The sequence below is a fragment of the Hyperolius riggenbachi genome, chromosome 7 (genome assembly GCF_040937935.1).
Source record: "Hyperolius riggenbachi isolate aHypRig1 chromosome 7, aHypRig1.pri, whole genome shotgun sequence".
Classification (NCBI taxonomy): Eukaryota; Metazoa; Chordata; class Amphibia; order Anura; family Hyperoliidae; genus Hyperolius; species Hyperolius riggenbachi.
The window spans coordinates 172,116,962-172,136,856 of record NC_090652.1 but is presented as its reverse complement, the minus strand read 5'-3'; the positions used below and the strand labels follow the sequence as shown (position 1 = coordinate 172,136,856).

At 42.1% G+C, this 19,895-nt stretch overlaps 1 protein-coding gene across 1 annotated transcript in view; it reads right to left on the bottom strand.

Annotated features, from left to right (window-relative positions):
- Positions 1-15,508: 15,508 nt before the first annotated feature.
- FOXK1 (forkhead box K1) overlaps positions 15,509-19,895 on the bottom strand; it is a 151,237-nt gene continuing 146,850 nt past the window's right edge. Inside the window, exon 9 of the mRNA XM_068244904.1 lies at positions 15,509-17,755. Within this exon, the coding sequence (XP_068101005.1) occupies positions 17,571-17,755 (185 nt within the window). The 3' untranslated portion in view covers positions 15,509-17,570. The remainder of the gene's footprint in view (positions 17,756-19,895) is intronic.

Sequence of the window (19,895 nt, the reverse complement as noted above, 5' to 3'; positions counted from 1 at the left end):
TTTTAAGCGTTTTTTTTTTTAACATTTTACTCTTCTCTGGCACCTCTGTATACCGAGTTTTTGCTGATCTTCTAGTCCACCCTTGGTGGAGAGGTGCATCCCCATCTACTATCTACAGAGAGCGACTTCTTAACCTGAGTGGGGTCAGATCCTAATGCTCCCCATCTGCATTTAAAGAGAAACTCAGACCAAAAATTGAACTTTATCCCAATCAGTAGCTGATACCCCCTTTTACATGAGAAATCTATTCCTTTTCACAAACAGACCATCAGGGGGCGCTGTATGACTGATATTGTGGTGAAACCCCTCCCACAAGTAACCCCTCCCACAAGAAAAGTTCGAACTTTTGTGGGAAATAGCTGTTTACAGCTGTTTCCAACTGCCAAAAACCTGCCAACAGTAAAATGTTCACTGGAGTTCCTCTTTAAAGTGGTTGCCTATGGGTAACCCGTGTTTGTAAGTATGTACACAAAAAATTGTATTGAACTCTTCATTTTACTTGACAATACTTCACCATATTGGGCTCTCGATTCTATTCTTGTTTTTTAAGCATCAATTATTTATTGATCTCTCCTCTATTTTTTAAAGAGGCGCTATAGTGTAAAATTGTAAAATTTAAAATATGTGCAAAATGTATTTTTTGGCAGTTGGACAGAGCAACTGCCATTCACTAAGTGCTTTTGAAAATAAATAAATCCCTGAGAATTCCCCCATGAAGAGATGGACTAGTTCAAAACCCGTCGCTGCTGTCAGATTTCCTCTACCTGACAGCAACATAGGAGAAAAAGTAATTTATGGCTCATTTTACTCTGGAAAAGTCCTTATTTGTTTATGTTTGCACATATTTTTTTTCCTAAAGTTCCTCTTTATGTCTCTTTATTTGCTGCACATGGAGTTTCTCAATGATCTGATTTATATTTTCCATACTTAAAGGGGCACGACAGCGAAAAACTGTAAAATTTAAAATATGTGCAAACATATACAAATAAGTAGTACATTTCTCCCAGAGTAAAATGAGCCATAAATTACTTTTCTCCTATGCTGCTTTCACTTACAGTAGGTAGTAGAGATGACAGAAGTGACAGGTTTTGGACTAGTCCATCTCTTTATAGGTGATTCTCAGGGATACATTTATTTTCAAAAGCACTTAGTGAATGGCAGTTGCTCTGTTCAACTGCCAAAAACTGTGTAGGGAGCAGGGATGCTGGCCAGCATCATTGTTTAAAGGGAAGGTTCAGGGAGGGGATTCAAAAAATAAAAATAAATTTCCACTTACCTGGGGCTTCCTCCAGCCCGTGGCAGGCAGGAGGTGCCCTCGTCGCCGCTCCGCAGGCTCCCGGTGGTCTCCGGTGCCCGACCCGACCTGGCCAGCTGCCAGGTCGGGCTCCTCTGCGCTCCATTTCCTGGGACTTCTGCGTCCCACGACGGCGCGATGACATCATCGGACGTCCGCCGGGCTGTACTGCGCATGCGCAGAACTACTGCGCATGCGCAGTACAGCCCGGCGGACGTCCGATGACGTCATTGCGCCGTCGTGGGACGCAGAAGTCCCAGGAAATGGAGCGCAGAGGAGCCCGACCTGGCAGCCGGCCTGGCCAGGTCGGGTCGGGCACCGGAGACCACCGGGAGCCTGCGGAGCGGCGACGAGGGCACCTCCTGCCTGCCACGGGCTGGAGGAAGCCCCAGGTAAGTGGAAATTTATTTTTATTTTTTGAATCCCCTCCCTGAACCTTCCCTTTAAATGCTTTTTCAGGTATATCTTTATAAAGAATAAAAGCCTTGCTGAGAATCCCTTCACTGGCTACCAGTTACACAAAGGACATGCAGGGAGTGCAGAATTATTAGGCAAGTTGTATTTTTAAGGAATAATTTTATTATTGAATAACAACCATGTTCTCAATGAACTCACAAAACTCATTAATATCAAAGCTGAATATTTTTGAAAGTAGTTTTTAGTTTTAGCTATTTTAGGGGGATATCTGTGTGTGCAGGTAACTATTACTGTGCATAATTACTAGGCAACTTAACAAAAAACAAATATATAGTCATTTCAATTATTTATTTTTACCAGTGAAACCAATATAACATCTCAACATTCACAAATATACATTTCTGACATTCAAAAACAAAACAAAAACAAATCAGTGACCAATATAGCCACCTTTCTTTGCAAGGACACTCAAAAGCCTGCCATCCATGGATTCTGTCAGTGTTTTGATCTGTTCACCATCAACATTGCGTGCAGCAGCAACCACAGCCTCCCAAACACTGTTCAGAGAGGTGTACTGTTTTCCCTCCTTGTAAATCTCACATTTTATGATGGACCACAGGTTCTCAATGGGGTTCAGATCAGGTGAACAAGGAGGCCATGTCATTAGTTTTTCTTCTTTTATACCCTTTCTTGCCAGCCACGCTGTGGAGTACTTGGACGCGTGTGATGGAGCATTGTCCTGCATGAAAATCATGTTTTTCTTGAAGGATGCAGACTTCTTCCTGTACCACTGCTTGAAGAAGTTGTCTTCCAGAAACTGGCAGTAGGACTGGGAGTTGAGCTCGACTCCATCCTCAACCCGAAAAGGCCCCACAAGCTCATCTTTGATGGTACCAGCCCAAACCAGTACTCCACCTCCACCTTGCTGGCATCTGAGTCGGACTGGAGCTCTCTGCCCTTTACCAATCCAGCCACGGGCCCATCAAGACTCACTCATTTCATCAGTCCATAAAACCTTAGAAAAATCAGTCTTGAGATATTTCTTGGCCCAGTCTTGACGTTTCAGCTTGTGTGTCTTGTTCAGTGGTGGTCGTCTTTCAGCCTTTCTTTCCTTGGCCATGTCTCTGAGTTTGCACACCTTGTGCTTTTGGGCACTCCAGTGATGTTGCAGCTCTGAAATATGGCCAAACTGGTGGCAAGTGGCATCTTGGCAGCTGCACGCTTGACTTTTCTCAGTTCATGGGCAGTTATTTTGCGCCTTGGTTTTTCCACACGCTTCTTGCGACCCTGTTGACTATTTTGAATGAAACGCTTGATTGTTCGATGATCACGCTTCAGAAGCTTTGCAATTTTAAGAGTGCTGCATCCCTCTGCAAGATATCTCACTATTTTTGACTTTTCTGAGCCTGTCAAGTCCTTCTTTTGACCCATTTTGTCAAAGGAAAGCAAGTTGTCTAATAGTTATCCACACCTGATATAGGGTGTTGATGTCATTAAACCACACCCCCTTTCTCATTACAGAGAAGCACATCACCTAATATGCTTAATTGGTAGTAGGCTTTCGAGCCTATACAGCTTGGAGTAAGACAACATGCATAAAGAGAATGATGTGGTCAAAATACTCATTTGCCTAATAATTCTGCACTCCCTGTAATTTAAAATCCTTGCCCTCGACTACAAAGTTCTCCACACTCTAGCTCCTTCCTATCGGATTAAACTTTTTTCCAGATACTATCCTACACGCAATCTCCACTCTAATAACAATATTCTCTTTTCTTACTCTCTAGTCACCTCTTCTCACTCCAGCTTACAAGACTTCTCTCAATCCTCTTCCCGTCCACTGGAACACTCTCCCTCAACAGATTTGCCACTCACCCACACTAAGGCCCGGTTCACATTAGAAATATTGAGCCAATATGATCCGGTGAGCGGATCTGGTCTCCACTTCACCGGATCCGGATGGCTCTGTGCACATTGGCAAACGGATTGTGAAAACTGATCTGATCACCGATGGATCGGTTTTCACTCCGTTTGCCAGCAAATACATACCTAATGGCAGCGGCAGAGGCCTCCTCTTCTAGTCACATGATGCAGAAGATGGAAGCCTATACCGCTGGCCTTTAGGTATGTATTTCGGCCCTGTTCACCCACCCGCCCGGCTGCTGCACCCTCCCCTCACCCTCCCGCTGCTTAGGTTCGCATCCCCCGTGGAACAGTCCGTTACTTCACTAGTGTGAAGAAACGTTCCATTCTCCATTGCACAAATTCAGCAGCATTTCTTGTCCAGTTCTGTTCTGCTGGGCAGAACGGTCTGGAAAATTAGGGCCTGCTGCATTTTGTTGGCCCGGGGAAGGGACTGTACGGAACGTATCTGTACTAACAGACGCATGTGAACGGTCCAATAGGTTAACATTGGATCCTTTCACATCCATTCCGTTTGTACAGTATACATTCCGGTTACGCTCCGTAAAAAAAAGCGCAGATGTGAACCGGGCCTTACTCTTTTGAAGCGCAATCTGAAAACTCACCTCTTCAGGCAAGCATACTCTCCTACCTAGGACACTTCAGTCACTGACCACCATTTATATCATCTCATACACAGATTCCCTTTACTTACTGTCTTATCGCATAAACCTTTACTGTAAGGCCTTTTTGGCCAGGGCTCTCTTTCCCTTTTATCTCTCAATGCTGTGTAATGTGTTTGCATACCTCCCACCCCTGTGTAAAATATTGTAGTTGATTTGTTCACTGCATCAGTGGTAATCCACCATTGTCTTGTATTAACTGCTGTATTTATTATTTTGTATCGTTATATCCTGTATGCTGTTGTACAGCACCACGGAAGATGCTGGCACTATATAAATCAATAATAATACTATTAGGTAGGAAACAACTACATACTTCATACCAAAATATGTCAAATATATCAGGTTTGTGAATGCTTTACAGTTCATAAACATCTTTTAAAATCAAATACGTAGAAGCTTGATTAACAGTAAACAGGTGGCAACTATGAACATTACGTAGCCTTTACATTCAAACAGCACAGGGGGAGGGGAGGGGTTTGTAAAAAAAGGAAATTAGTAAAAAAAAAAAAAATTAACCCATTCAGGTTCTGTGGTTTTCACGAGAGAAATGTTCACCTCCCATTCATTAGCCTATAACTTTATCACTACTTATCACAATGAACTGATCTATATCTTGTTTTTTCCGCCACCAATTAGGCTTTCTTTGGGGGGTACATTTTGCTAAGAGCCACTTTACTGTAAATGCATTTTAACAGGAAGAAGAAAAAAATGGAAAAATTCATTATTTGTCAGTTTTCAGCCATTATAGTTTTAAAATAATACATGCCTCCATAATTAAAACTCACGTATTGTATTTGCCCATATGTCCCGGTTATTACACCATTAACATTATGTCTCTATCACAATGTATGGCGACAATATTTTATTTGGAAATAAAGGTGCATTTTTTCCATTTTGCATCTATCACTATTAACAAGTTTAAAATAAAAAATATATAGAAATATTTCATCTTTACATTGATATTTAAAAAGTTTAGACCCTTAGGTAAATATTTACTTTTTTTTATTGTAATGTTTTTGTTTTTTTTATAGTAAACATTTTATTTGGGTAGTTTTGGGAGGGTGGGGGGTAAACAATAGATTTATAATGTAAATGTGTGTTCATTTTAATGTATTTTTATTTTCAGTTGTAGTATTACTTTTTGGCCACAAGATGGCGGCCATGAGTTTGTTTACATGACGTCACTCTAAGCGTAACACACGCTTAGAGTGGCGCATTGGGCAGGGAACGGCTAGAAAAGGCGCAGCTTCCGAGAGAAGCTGTCGCTTTTTCAGCGGGGGAGAGGAATCAGTGATCGGGCACCATAGCCCAATACATTGATTCCCTGGCTACCGAATCCGCTGCCGGGAGTGCGCGTGCACGCGCACGATCGGCCGCGTGATAGCGCACATGGTTCCTGGACGTAGTTTCTACGTCCAGGAACCAAAATAGATTAAACAACTGGGGGGCAATCAGAGAGCTCTGTTGGTGGGGAGAAAAAAGGGGGAGGGGATCACTAGTGTGCTGTGTGGCCCTGCAGCTTGGCCTTAAAGCTACAGTGGCCAATTAAACAAAAAACAGCCTGGTCTTTGGTGAGTTTAGCACGGTGGTGCTCAAGAGGTTAAGGTATAAAAAATGTGTAGCAAGCACCGATGGAAGGAAGATTTGATGTGCTATGACCCAGGCACTCTTGTACACTTGAGTGTCTTCAATCTGTAGTTCCAAAGTGAGTCAGCACCATCTTCTTGTATAAATAGCTCTTTAGTTAGTTCAATAAAACCATGACGCTGCGTGTAATCAGCAACAGCTCTGCTGCTTTGGGCAATATGTCCTTTGTCAAGCTTTACAGGACAACATCAGCTCTTAAAATGAACAGGTCTATGTGTTTAAATACCTCTCTATCCAATAAGTAGCTAATCAGGAATAAGATGGTTACACCAATCCAGGAACAGAAACAATTAGTGGACCTGATGGGGAACTGCAGCCCCTAATATGGAAATGCATTACCTGGTCATAGCACAGTGGGATGTATACAGTGAGGTATATACAGTGGGATGTGAAAGTTTGGGCAACCTTGTTAATCATCATGATTTTCCAATAATTAGTTCTAAAGGTTTTGGAATCAATAAAATGACAACAGTGCCCAATATATCTGGCACTGGCAGGCAGACTAGAGGTCAATATCTGGCAGTGGCGCAGACAGACTAGAGGTCAATTATCAGGCAATATCTGGCACTGGCAGGCAGAGTGGCAGACTAAAGGTCAATATCAGGCAATCTCTGGCACTGGCAGGCAGAGTGGAAGACTAGACTGTCAGTGTCACTGACCAAAATGCAGCCAGCAACTTGCTACCAACAAGCACAGTAGGTAGTGGCTGGGTGCTCAGCGAGGAAATCAAATCAAAACAACGCTAAAGCTGTGAGTGACTCTGTCTCTCTGGGGCTGTGGCTGACTGAATGGCGATGCTAGGCGGGACGAAAAGCGTAGACGCGCTGCCCCTGCACGTCATTAGGGCCTGTACACACTGCTGCGCTTAGCTGCGCTTTTCAAATCGCATGTGCTTTTTAATCGCAAGGTCTTTTGAAAAATAATGAAAATCGTGAAGACCTGTACACACTGCTGCGATGCGCTTTTCTTATTCTCATGAAGGCTTGCGCTTTTAAAAATCGCATTTTAAAAGCGCAGCAGTGTGTACAGGCCCTTACGCTGCTGCCCACATTGTAGAGAGGAGGGGAGAAGGGAGGAAATAGCGCTGAGTGGTCATGTGACTGAACAGTGTCACATGACTGCTGCTCTGTGTTCCAGGAGCAATCAGGAAGGAACTGGGGAGAAAAGTACAAGTCCTGCTAGGGTGGATGGCACCCACGCTCAAGAAAAAGTAAGTGGACGTTGTCCACTCGCGTTCACACAGGACTCAACCCCTGGCTACACCTGAACAGCTTTATCTCTGTAAAAAAATATATATATCTCTTTAACCAACGGATTACACTACTGTTATTCTGTGAATGGGCTGGCATGCCTATTCCTTGGCTTTACTAGGTGAAAGTGATATAGAAAGTGATAAGAATCCAATCTGCATTGAGCATGAAATGTTTGCTGCAACCAGCAATTTTTCTGTAAAACTGGGGAATCTTTTCAAGTGAAACAAAAAGCACAAATTAAAAAAGTCCACCAAAGTTTCCAAGCAACTCAGACAAGGATGCAGATTGCCTTTCCGGAACGGTAGGGATGTAAATATTTACCTCCCCGGCTCCAGCGCAGGCTCAGTATCGGCTCTCTGCACGGAGATAGGCGGAAATTGCCGATCTCCGTCGGGCCACTCTACTGTGCAGGCGAAAGTCTAATGCGCCTGCGCAGTAGAGCGGACCCAATGGAGATCGGCTATTTTCGCCTATCTCCGTGCGGAGAGCCGCAACAGCGCCCCCGCTGGAGCCAAGAGTGGTAAATAAATCAGCACTTAGCGCTTGTCAGGCTTGTCGAGGAAGGATTCCGGGACTCTTCGGGGAGCCAGCGCTGGACTGCCTGTAGCTACAGGAGTGGGGGAAGCCTCATTGGAACCTGAGGCTTCCCCCTCCCGAGGAGAGTACCCCCCAGGGGAACTTTTTTTTGTTACAGGTTCTCTTTAAAAATAATATTTGTGTGTATTTCCCACTGTAATATTTTTCAGAACATCTGAAAACTGGATCAGTCACCACTGAAACTTGCAATCAAGATACTACACAGATCCTTTAGCTTGTAAGCTCGCAGGGGCAGGGGCTCTCCCCCCCCTTTTGTGTCTTAGAAATCATTATACATTTTATTTATTATGTTACTTTTATCATTCTCATTACCAATTCTGTATTTTGTATTCTGTATTATTTTTTCGTATTTTGTCACTAATTATGTATCTTGTATATTGGTGTACACTATTGTCTATATTATGTACCCCATGTTCGTTTCTTACTTTGTACAGCGCTACGGAATATGTTGGTGCTTTATAAATCAATAATAATAATAATAATAAAGACTACAGTCAGAAAGACTTTGAAATGTTCTGAAAAATGAGCAAGTCAACCTGATGCCCTTTATGGAGTGGGGAGATACGATTCTTCATTCTTGCAAGATACCCCAATGCTGAAGGACAAGAAAACTGATCAGCTAGAATCAGCATACCATGGGGCTGTCTTGGTATGTGGAGAGCGCACATTGGGTTAGCTGGAAATCAGATACCCAACATTTTTTAAATTTGAAAAATGCTTTACATGAAAAATATTTTGCCATTGAATCAAATGTATTTTTAATACTAGGTAAAATTATCATTTTACATTTTTTCCCAAATACTTTTAGTAAGGTTTAGAAAACATTTGCTATCCTTTCAGAATGTCCAGACTATCAAACACAGAGACAGATATTTGTCAAGTGACATAATTTATCAGTCACTTAAAGCGGAATATAACCCTGCATTTCAACTTTGCTCTAAAATATTATTTACAGCATATTATATGCAAAAAGCATTTTTTTTTTACTAAACCAACATTGGAAGGGTTAAACACAGAGGTTTAAAGTTCCGTGGAGAGATATGCATGAGTTCAGATAGATACATTCTATTTAGTTGAATGTATCTATTGATAAATGTTACACACTCTTTGGCTGTCCTCCAAGCTCCTTCTCAGTGAGAGAGAGTGAGTCACATTCAACACTTAGATGTATCAACACAAAATGTATCTATTTCAGCTTCGGATGCGTCTGCAGAAATCTCCAGGAACTTTAAAGCCCTGTGTAGCCCTTCCAATGCTGGTCTAGTAAAAAAAAAAAAATGCTGGTTGCATATAATATACTGTAAATAATGTTTTAGAGCAAAGTTGAAATGCAGGGTTATATTCCGCTTTAAATATAGAGGAAAAATATATTCATAGACTGGCAGTTTCCATCACCTTTGTCACTTTTTCCTTAGTTTATAGAAATGTGGTGATGCTCAAAGCTGACAATTCAACAATCCAAATAATTGTAAATATGTCCCACTGTCATTAAAAATCTGTAAATTCCTGAAGATGGCTGTAGACTAATGGACTGGGTGAAAAAAACTCATTATTACTGTTGACATTTGCTGGTAAAACAGAAATTACATTCTTTGAGCTCTCACAAAGGATGAACAAAGCAGACATCATCAATGTGTCTGATAAACGGCTGACATGCACGCTATAATTTTCCAATTAATCGGAGAGAAAAATGGTATCTTCCACCAGCTTAAAGTGCACCAGAGCCAAAGTTCGGGGACAAAATTAGATACTTGCCTAAAAAGAGAGAAGCCTCAATAGGATTCTGAGGCTTCGCTTTCTATTCATCGTGCCAGGTAGGAAGTAGTGGGGCCCCAATCTGAAGGGGAGCCACGTTCAGCGAAGGGGGACATCTGAGAAGAGAGTGAAGCCTCAATGGGATCCTGAAGCTTCCTTCTCAAGGTGTGTATATGATTTTGATCACGAGCTTTGGCTTGTGATCTCTTTAAGATGAAACAAGCTGTATTCTCTCTACTCCTTGTCTATATATGATGCCAATGAAAAAAAAAACTAACCCAAAATAACCAGTAAAACCTTGTCCAAAAAGTGGACCGTGTACTTATAAGTAAATATTAAATAACTTGTTTCCTAAGATTCCAGGAGAAACAAAGGAAATTTCCACATCCACAAATAAGCATCTCAGTCTACATTTATATTCCATCATTTAATCAAGGATTCAAAAATGCAGAGGAACTTGCATAAATGATCTTCGGAACCTGTCTACATATTTACTAAATGTCTTCAGTAAAGTATTAATTGTTAGACATGTTTACCCAGCCTGGAAGGAACCCATCTTGGAGTGGATTAAAAGCAGCAGTCACTAGATTTTTTATCAAAGAAGCACATTCCTTATTTGTCAAAAAAGCACCATGCATCCTCTAAAATGAAACCTACAGTGCTGCCCATAATTATTCATACCCCTTGCAAATTTTGACTTAAAGTTACTTTTATTCAAACAGCAAGTGATTTTTTGATGGGAAATGACATAGGAGTCTCCCAAAAGATAATAAGACTATGTACAAGAGGCATTATTGTGGGAAAAAAACCCAACTCCGTTTTTATTTAAATTTGAGCAAAAAGTGTCTAGTCAAAAATTATTCACACCCTTCTCAATACTCAATAGAAAAGCCTTTAGTGGCTATTACACCAAACACTTCCTATAATTGCAGACCAGCTTTTTGCATGTCTCTACAGGCATTTTTGCCCATTCATCTTCAGCAATGAGCTTAAAGGGGAACTGAAGAGAGAGGTATATGGAGGCTGTCATGTTTATTTCCTTTTAGACAATACCAGTTGCCTGGCAGCCCTGCTGATCCTCTGCCTCTAATACTATTAGCCATAGCCCCTGAACAAGCATGCAGCAGATGAGGTGTTTCAGTGGTTCAGACTTATAAGTCTGATCTGACAAGACTAGCTGCATGCTTGTTTCTGGTTTTAATCAGATACTACTGCAGAGAAATAGACCAGCAGGGCTGCCAGGCAACTGGTATTGATTAAAAGGAAATAAACATGACAGCCTCCATGTAGCTCTCTGTTCAGTTCCCCTTTAACATCTTTCAGGTTGGAGGGTCTTCTTGCCATCACCCTGATCTAAAGTTCCCTACACAGATTCTCAAATGGATTCAAGTCAGGACTTTGACTGGGCCACTCCAAAACGTTAATGTTGTCGTCTGCTAACCATTTCTTCACCCCTTTTGCTGTGTGTTTTGGGTCATTGTCATGCTGAAATGTTCACTTGTGCCCAAGGCCAAGTTTCTCTGCAGACTGCCTGATGTTGTCATTGAGAAGCCTCATGTATTGCTCTTTTTTCATGGTGCAGTTTACTGTGATTAGGTTCCCTTGTCCATTGACTGAACCCCCCCCCCCCCCAAAGCATTAAGTTCCCACCACCATGTTTGACAGTGGGGATGGTGTTCTTTGGCTTGAAGGCTTCTCCTTTTTTACGTCAAATGAAGGAAACATCATTGTGACCAAACACATCAATTTTTGTTTCATCTGACCATAACACAGAAGACTTCTTCTTTGTCCAGATGAACATCAGGCATGGGCTCACAAGTTGTTACGAGTCCCTAAAGACTCGAATTCGTGATTTAAATGATGCTCAATTGCCTCAGGTGTGCAGCTGGATTTGAAGGGGTTAGTTACCCCTAAGTCCGTGGTCCTCCCTGCGCTCCAAACAGCTTGCACGCTTCCTATTGGACACGTTGCAAGCCTCATTGCGCGCACTTCCTCCTTCAACCCGGAAGGAGGAAGTGCGCAGTGGTGAAGCTTGCAATGTGTCCAATAGGACGCGTGCAAGCTGTTTGGAGCGTAGGAAGGACCACAGACTCATGGATAACTAACCCCTACAGATCCAGCCGCACACCTGAGGCAATTAAGCCTCATTTAAATCACAAATTTGAGTCCTTAGGGACTCGTAACAACTCGTGAGCCCATGCCTGAAGAGCATTTGCAAAGGCAAATCAAGCTTTTGTGTGCCTTATCTGGAGAAGTGGCGTCCTCCTGGGTCTGCATCCGCGGAACCAAGAAGTGTGCAGTGTCCATTGGAATGTCTGCCTTGAGAAATTGCCACCAGCAGAGCCCAGATTCATCTGGATGGCCTTGGTGGTAATCCTTGGATTCTTTTTCACCTCTCTCGCTAACCTCCTTGGCCAGCACAGGTGTCACTTTTGGCTTCCGACCACATCCTCTGAGAGTGCGGAACATCTTGTGTTTTTTAATAATACTATGCACTGTATCCACTGGAACTTGAAAACATTTAGAAATGGCCTTGTAGCCCTTTCCTGACTTGTGAGCAGTCACAATGCGCAGCCGCAGTTCCTCACAGAGCTCCTTTGTCTTAGCCTTGACTGTCCACAAACCAACTGCAGAGAGCTGCTGTTTTCCACCTGTTGAGTTGATTAAAACAGCTGTTCCCAATTAAACTGGGTAATTAGGATGCTTTAGAACAGCTTGGATTATTTAGAAATGTTCTAGAACTCAGTTCTATCACAGTTTGTGAAGGGTATGAATAATTTCGGACTGGACACTTTTTGCTCAAATGTAAATTAAAGCTGAGAAATGTTTTTTTTTCCCCACAATAATGCCTCTAGTACATCGTTTTATCTTTTTGGAGACACCTATGTCATTTCCCGTCAAAAAATTACTTGCTGGTTGAATAAAAGTAACTAAGTCAAATTTTTTTGTGAATAATTATGGGCAGCACTGTATATAAAAATACATATTTTGCCTCCTTAGTCTGACATAGCAATAATGATCTATCAATTTCAGCAAGTTACTGCGATCGATTTCTTTGTGACTCTGTTCAAAATGTACCTATATCAGGACTGACATTTCAATTCTGCCATTTGGATAAAGATGGTCTATGAGATGCAAGCAATCCCAGCTCGAACGCACTTTTTAATGAAGTACTTTAGGGGTCTAGGGGAAAAAAGAGAGTTGAACTTACCCGGGGCTTCTAATGGTCACCCGCAGACGTCATGTGCCCACACGCAGCCACTCACATATGCTTCGGTCCCCGCCTCTGGTTCACTTCTCGAATTTCCACCTTTAAAGTAAAAAAACCACTGCGCCTGCCTGGCCACGCCCTTGCTCCCGCTGACGTCACCAGGAGTGTATTGCCTGCGCAGTATGCTTCTGGTGACGTTAGCGGGAGAAAGGACATGGCCGCGCAGGTACAGTGGTTTTCCGACTTAGAAGAGGAGGGAACTGGAGCATCTGTGAGTGGCTGCCGCAGGCACAGGTCCCCATTAGAAGCCCCGGGTAAGTTAAATTATTTTTCCTCCTCCTCCTACCTACAGTAGTCCTTTAATGCAAGCTACATTCAGTGTGAAATTGGCCCAATCAAATGCATCTCCTGCCAACAGCACCTCTGATATCTTTATACAGAAGTGTCCTTTTTAGTAAACAGTAAGCATTCTGCCTAGCATTCAGAAATCCAAGCATATTTCCAATCTCTACTGTATGAGTGCACAAATTCTTTCTATCCCACAAAAAAAACTCACAAAACATGCACAATTTTCAAACCATATTTCCTTGACTCCTTCTTCAGTAACAGTAAAATGTAAAATTCATAGGCATTGGCACAGAAAATGATTGTAATGCTAGGTACACACCATAGAATCTGCCAGATCGATTATTTCCAATATGTCCGATCTGAATTTTGATAGATTTTTTTAGCTTTTTTAAAAATTGTTTTTTGATTGATTTTCATAGAACCGAACGAAAAACGATTGAAAAAAAACTATTAAAAAAATATTAAAAACCGATCGGAAAATCGAACGAAATTCAGATCAGACATGTTGGAAATAATTGATCTGGCAAGTAAATCTGCCAGAAAATTGTATGGTGTGTATTTAGCATTAGTCTTACCAACACAAACAATTCTTTAACCACCTCAGTACTTACCTACTTACCTGGAAAACCCCATGTAGGACCAGATGACATTTTACAAGTCTAGCCTTGTGAATAATGTGATTTGCACACAATGATCACAGAGTAAAAAGCCAGTTATTATATAAAACTCAAAATTAACCTGGATAAATGTGAGGCGCTTAATATTTCCTTACCAAAGGACACTCAGACCTCCCTGAACATGTCCTTCCCCTTTAAATGGAATAAAGATCATATCACGTATCTGGGCACTAAAATCACCCCGAGACTAGTAGACTTATTCAACAAAAATTTCCCACCCTTGTTGGATACTCTCACTGCTGACCTGAAAAAGTGGGATCGACCACAATTCTCCTGGATGGGCAGGATAGCGATCATAAAAATGAACGTAATGCCTAGGCTACTATATTTATTTCAAACCCTCCCTATTTCTATACCCACAGCATTTTTGAGAAAGGTGCAGAGGATATTTAATAGCTACATCTGGAAGGGGAAGCCACCCAGGATAAATAGAAATGTCCTATTCAGACCCAAACTGGCAGGAGGACTGGCTGTCCCTAATGTTCAAAAGTACTATCAAGCCGCAGTTCTGACTAGGCTGCTCGACTGGCATAGGCATAGCCATATCAAACAATGGGTTGGGTTGGAGCAGTCTCTTACCCCGTTCCCCTTGACGAATCTGCCCTGGTCATCTCGGGCCCCAAAAATTCACTGGTCAACCTCAGAGTTGGTAGGCAATACCCTGAAGGTGTTCTCCAAAATACGGACATTGTCCAATTTCTCTCCATGGCCGTCCCCACTAATTCCAATACTGGGCAATCCTGAATTCACAATGGGAGGTTTGGGTGCCCCTCTTAGGAATTGGAAGCTTAATACACCACTGAGGGCAAAAGACTTTTGTACAGCAAGAGAATGGCACTCCTTAGCCACCCTGAGAGTTAACGTTGGAGAACCCAGACTTGATTGGTGGGGATGTCTGCAATGTAGACATCTTCTATACTCATTGGGTGTTCGCCCTTCAGATATGCGTAATTTATCGGAATTTGAGCAGATATGTCAAGCCACTGAGCCCATGGAGAAAACCCTGTCACTTATCTACTCCATGCTCGTAACCCAAGATATGGACAATCTACCATATTTTGGTGCTTGGGAAAAAGAACTAAACACCACATTCACTGAAGCCCAGAGGTCTAAAATGTGCATATATGCCCATAAAACATCTACCACGTCGCGAATTCAGGAACTTAATTACAAAATATTAGCGAGATGGTACTACACCCCAGCCAAACTGGCCAGAATATTCCCTGAAAGAGACCCCTCCTGTTGGAGATGTACAGCTCACACTGGCTCCTTACTCCATATTTTATGGAGTTGTCCAGCCTTGACACAATTATGGATTACAGTGGAAAAATTGATAAAGGAAATGACCAATAGACCTCTGGACTTCAATCCCCAAACCTACTTACTCAATTTAAATAATTGGAGTATGAGGGCCTATAAGGGCTCAGTGGTGCGCCATATACTTAATGCCACCAAAACTATAATAGTGAGGAAATGGGGTACCACAGACCTCCCTACACTGCGTGAATTGGTAAAAGAGCTAGATATGATACATGACCTAGAGCGCATAGTTTATAACTTACAGGGGAGAGAGGAAAAGTTCTCAAAAATCTGGCGCCTTTGGATGGTATTCCGATATTCGGAAGAATTTGCACAAATGCTGATCTAAATCCCACTCCCACACATCACTGACCCCTATAGGTGTTGTACTACTTTGTGTAAAGAAGGATTAATAGTCTGGAAACCTTGGACCCAGCCGGTTTATTGTTCTTTCATTCTTTAAAACTTAGAAGTGTTGTACACACTCAATGCTGTCATAATTTGGAAGCATATACCGTTCCTTATGATAGGGGTATATACCTAGATGACACAGCTCTTGACGCAATCTCTATTATAGTAAGACCTTGAAGTTCTATATGCCTGTTAAACCCGATTTCATATTGGATATCTAGGAATTGCATCTGCCTTCAAACTGCTTACCTTTATACCAGGAGCTTTTATTTTTGTAGATGGAAGTCATTGCATTTCTTATTATACACTGTATCAATACTTCAATAAAAGAATTTGAAAAAAATTATATAAAACTCAGCTGTCTAATGACAGCCAAGTTAACAGTGGTGTGTGCAGACAATTGCAACAGGAGCACTTGAAGCTACTGTAGTTAAATCTACACAGTGTTAAGGCACGTATACACGCCTGATTCCTTCAAATGACGAGTTGTCAGACCCACCCGCGGGGAGGCCGTTCTGCCGACAGTTTCCCCGTGTGTACAGTATGTCGGCAGGCTGATAAGGCTGGTTTTGACCGATCAAGAAATCAGGTGTGTATAGCCTTTAGAATTAGGCATCCATGAACACAGTGTTGATAATTATACAGTACCAAGGAAGTTAAATAGCTTAGGATGATGAACTGAAATCATGATTTGATGTCTCTACATTAAAGGCTAACCAAGGAGAAGAAGATCGGTAGAACAGGGGGAGCAGGCATGTATGGGGAGCAGTCCTTATGCCCACCTCTGCCCCATTCACCTCTGTACCACACCGTTGTCTCGTAAGAGCCATCAGAAGCTATTTTTGAGAAAGCCGCAGTGCGCAAGCGCTAGGCCCAGCGACGTGCATCATTGATCACACTCCCGTAGCTAGAAGCGCTTTACACATGCGCACTACATTACGACTTGTAATGCGCATGTGCAGAGAGCTCCTGGCCACAAGAATGCCATCGATTACACGCCACTGGGCCTAGCATTTGCGCACCGCTGCCAACCCAGAAGCAGATCCTGATTATTCATTTCAAAGAACGGAGGGGACAGAGATGAATGGGGGGAGCTGTGGGCATGAGAACATGCCTGCTCCCCCCGTTCTAACAATCTTCTTCGCCTTGGTTATCAAAGATTTGTTCACCCGCTATCCTGCTACCTACACTCAAGTCAAATAACCAGTACTGGGATGTCAATGATTCAGGAAGAAGAGTTTCAAATGTCTGTTCTACTTCTGCTTAATCTGGGGACTAACAGGTTTAACAAATGTTTCCGTGAATGGAAAAAGCCCTTATTAAAAAAAAGTAGATCCACTATAGTACATCAATATATGTTGTGACTACACAAAATATTTTGTAAATGAATGTCATTAAATATCACAATTGAATTTAGGTGTGCAGATGAAGTTTACTTGCTGGAAACTATTGCAACAATACACCATTTTGTGAAAAATTCTTTCTGGAATTCTAATCGCTGGGCAATAAGTAAGATTTTACACTTTTTTGAACCCCCTACAATTTTGCTGACAAGGGGATTATGCATGCCCAAGTGTATGCTGGGGAAGATTATACTGCAGATGGAGTAATTACTTTTTTATTAACAACAGGTGTCAACAAAACCAAGTCACTGCAGTAGTACACATGAACAGCTCCAGAGCAGTCACAGGTAACAGTGTAACACAGCTTGTTAAAATGCCTTGCTGAAATGCATAGAGTATCTGGGAAGGATGATCTCCTTTTCTTAGGGAAAAGTGGAGTTACACTTTCTGCGCATTCAAACTTCACTTACTTTGGTGTTTACTGCAGAAACTACTATTACAAATGCAGTGTGCAGCCAGTAAACACCCAAGTGAGTAAAACTTTAGTACTGAATTCCTCCTCTCTTCCTTAGAACTACTGGGCAAGTTCAGGCATGTATGCGGCCAACCGCAAGTTTTCCAGGGATGGAGCTGCTTACGTTAACAAGAAGAGTAAATGAGCCTTATTAAAATTACTGGCAGTCAAAGGTTGCTCAAAAAGTCATCCCATACTAACACATTTCATCTGTTCTCACTCCCCGGTCCCATCAGCCTTTGCAGATGTGATAACTTCAGTTTGCAATGCACAACTTTCTTCTAGTCGGGCTCTTTTTGGGCATGGTTCATTTTGCCTATCTTGGTTAAACACGCTGGATACAGCCACAGGAAGTGATGTGCTTGCTTGAGCTGCAAGAAGTTGCAGTGGATTTGCAACAGCTGAAAAAAAAGCAAAAAGAAAATATGGTGAGACATAAACAAACTGCTATAAATACATCAGCAATTTACAAGGCTTGCTTATTGGCAATTCAACAAACATATGAAAAAAAATAATCAATACTCTCAGCCAGAAGAATAAGAAATATATAGGTAACCAATAAGCTATAGGTCAGCACTACCAAAAGTTAATGACAGAATTATATAGTAAAATACCAGGATATCCTGTGCAACAGGTCACTATAGACAATTGAACAAAAGGAGAAAAACCAAAAGGTCGCACCAGTATATGCTAATATGTTACCTTTATTAATCACATGAAAGTATTAAACACAAATTAAAACAGAGTAAAGGGGGTGGGGTATGGCACAATAATAAATATATAGTACACCGCAATAAGTGCATATGTTTGTATCTACAGTACCATCAAGGATATATGTGTAATAATGAGAATAATTGCTCCCAGTAAAATTACATCTCATAAATAATCATATATGATACACAAAACATGAATATAAATAACATTTGAGAATATACAATCATAGAATAGTATGTGTGTTCAAAGAAGAGTGAAATAAAGTGCAATGATACATATATTACTGTGCGCAGCAGAGCAATAGTGCAAACCAACTGCTCCTGCAACAGCGTATATATAAAGTGCAAATGCTGTGCAGAGAGAGCCACCGAAGATAAAGGAGGGAATGTATCGCACTGAGCACAGTGTGAATAGAAAAGCCGCCCCAGTGAGGGAAAGAGTGAGAGAGAAGTGACAGCCACAAATAGAAAGAGGCGAAGAAAGCAAGTAGCATGTGAAAAGGAAGTTATGTTCTATCGGTAAGGAATGAGAGGTTGCGGGGACGGTATACTACCTGGATGGAGCCTGCAAGCTAGCGCACTACACCCTCCCTTGCAAACATTACTTTCATTACCACTTGCGGAAATCAATGATTGAAATCTATGCCCTGCTTTGGTACTGTTATTTATGCCAGAGCGCAGATTTCACTAGCTGCCATCTACGCGCTCCTGCCGCGATCGCGTGCACAATTAAAAATACTTTTGTTATATTTCCAGCTCAAGGCGAAAAGTACACTCTGTAGCAAAAAAAAAAACCCTCCTTAAAAATCAAATATGACAAATTGTGACAGGAACATCATTAAAGTGTTTTTAATCAGAATTACAGTAGCACTTTTTATTTTAAAATTATAATGGGTAAAAACTAAGAAATAATGTAGTTTTTCACTTGGGACCACGTGCAGTTAAAACTACCCTCCATTTTTGACTGCCCAAGCCTGATGCGGCGCAGTATAAACGCCGCTGGCTCCCGTGCACGGGCAATTATTGCACATTCCTGTCGGTGCAAAACTCACCTGTATTCCGTACCTCGGTCAGAAGCAAATCACATTGGCTCCTGGCCCCCTGATCACTGTGAGCTAATCACAGTGATCAGGAAGAAATAAAATTATAATTTTAGGTTCACATGTCCACTACCCACACCCATGTGGATGAAAAGATAGTGGCAGTACTTTGTAGAAGCTGCCAAATTGCTTACTCACTTTCGGCACACTGCAGGTCACTGCCTACAGCCTAGCTTCAGCACTTTCAAGTATATATAATTAGGGTACAAGCTATGTGATTAAGAGATGTCACTGGTCAAGTGTCTTTCCATATATAGACACCAAAAGCTGCACACCTGTTGTTACATAGATGCTTTTGGTGTGTGTATTGTGTATATATTAAGGCCAGAACCCGAAGTCTGGCCACTTCGGGTTCTGGCCGGTCAAAACTAAAAGTGGCCATCTCACTGCAGCCAATGTGCCAATGTGAGAAATGAAGCCGGCTCCTCTGCTCTGGCTCCTCCCACTGCCCACCTCATATTCGTCTCTGGCAGCCAGGGACACGCGCATTCCCCCAGAGTTGTTCGTCTGGTCAGGGAAGCAGAGCGGGAAGGCTGCAGACGAATGGCAGCCAGAGCTGAATAGGAGGTGGGCAGGGGGAGGCGCCAGAGCCGACTTCATTTCTCACATGCCACCGGGAACCTAATTCATTTTGCACAATGGCCGCAGTGAGACGGCCACTTCTAGTTTTGACTGACCAGAACCCAAAGTGGCCAGACTTCGGGTTCTGGCCGTAACATTTACAATGT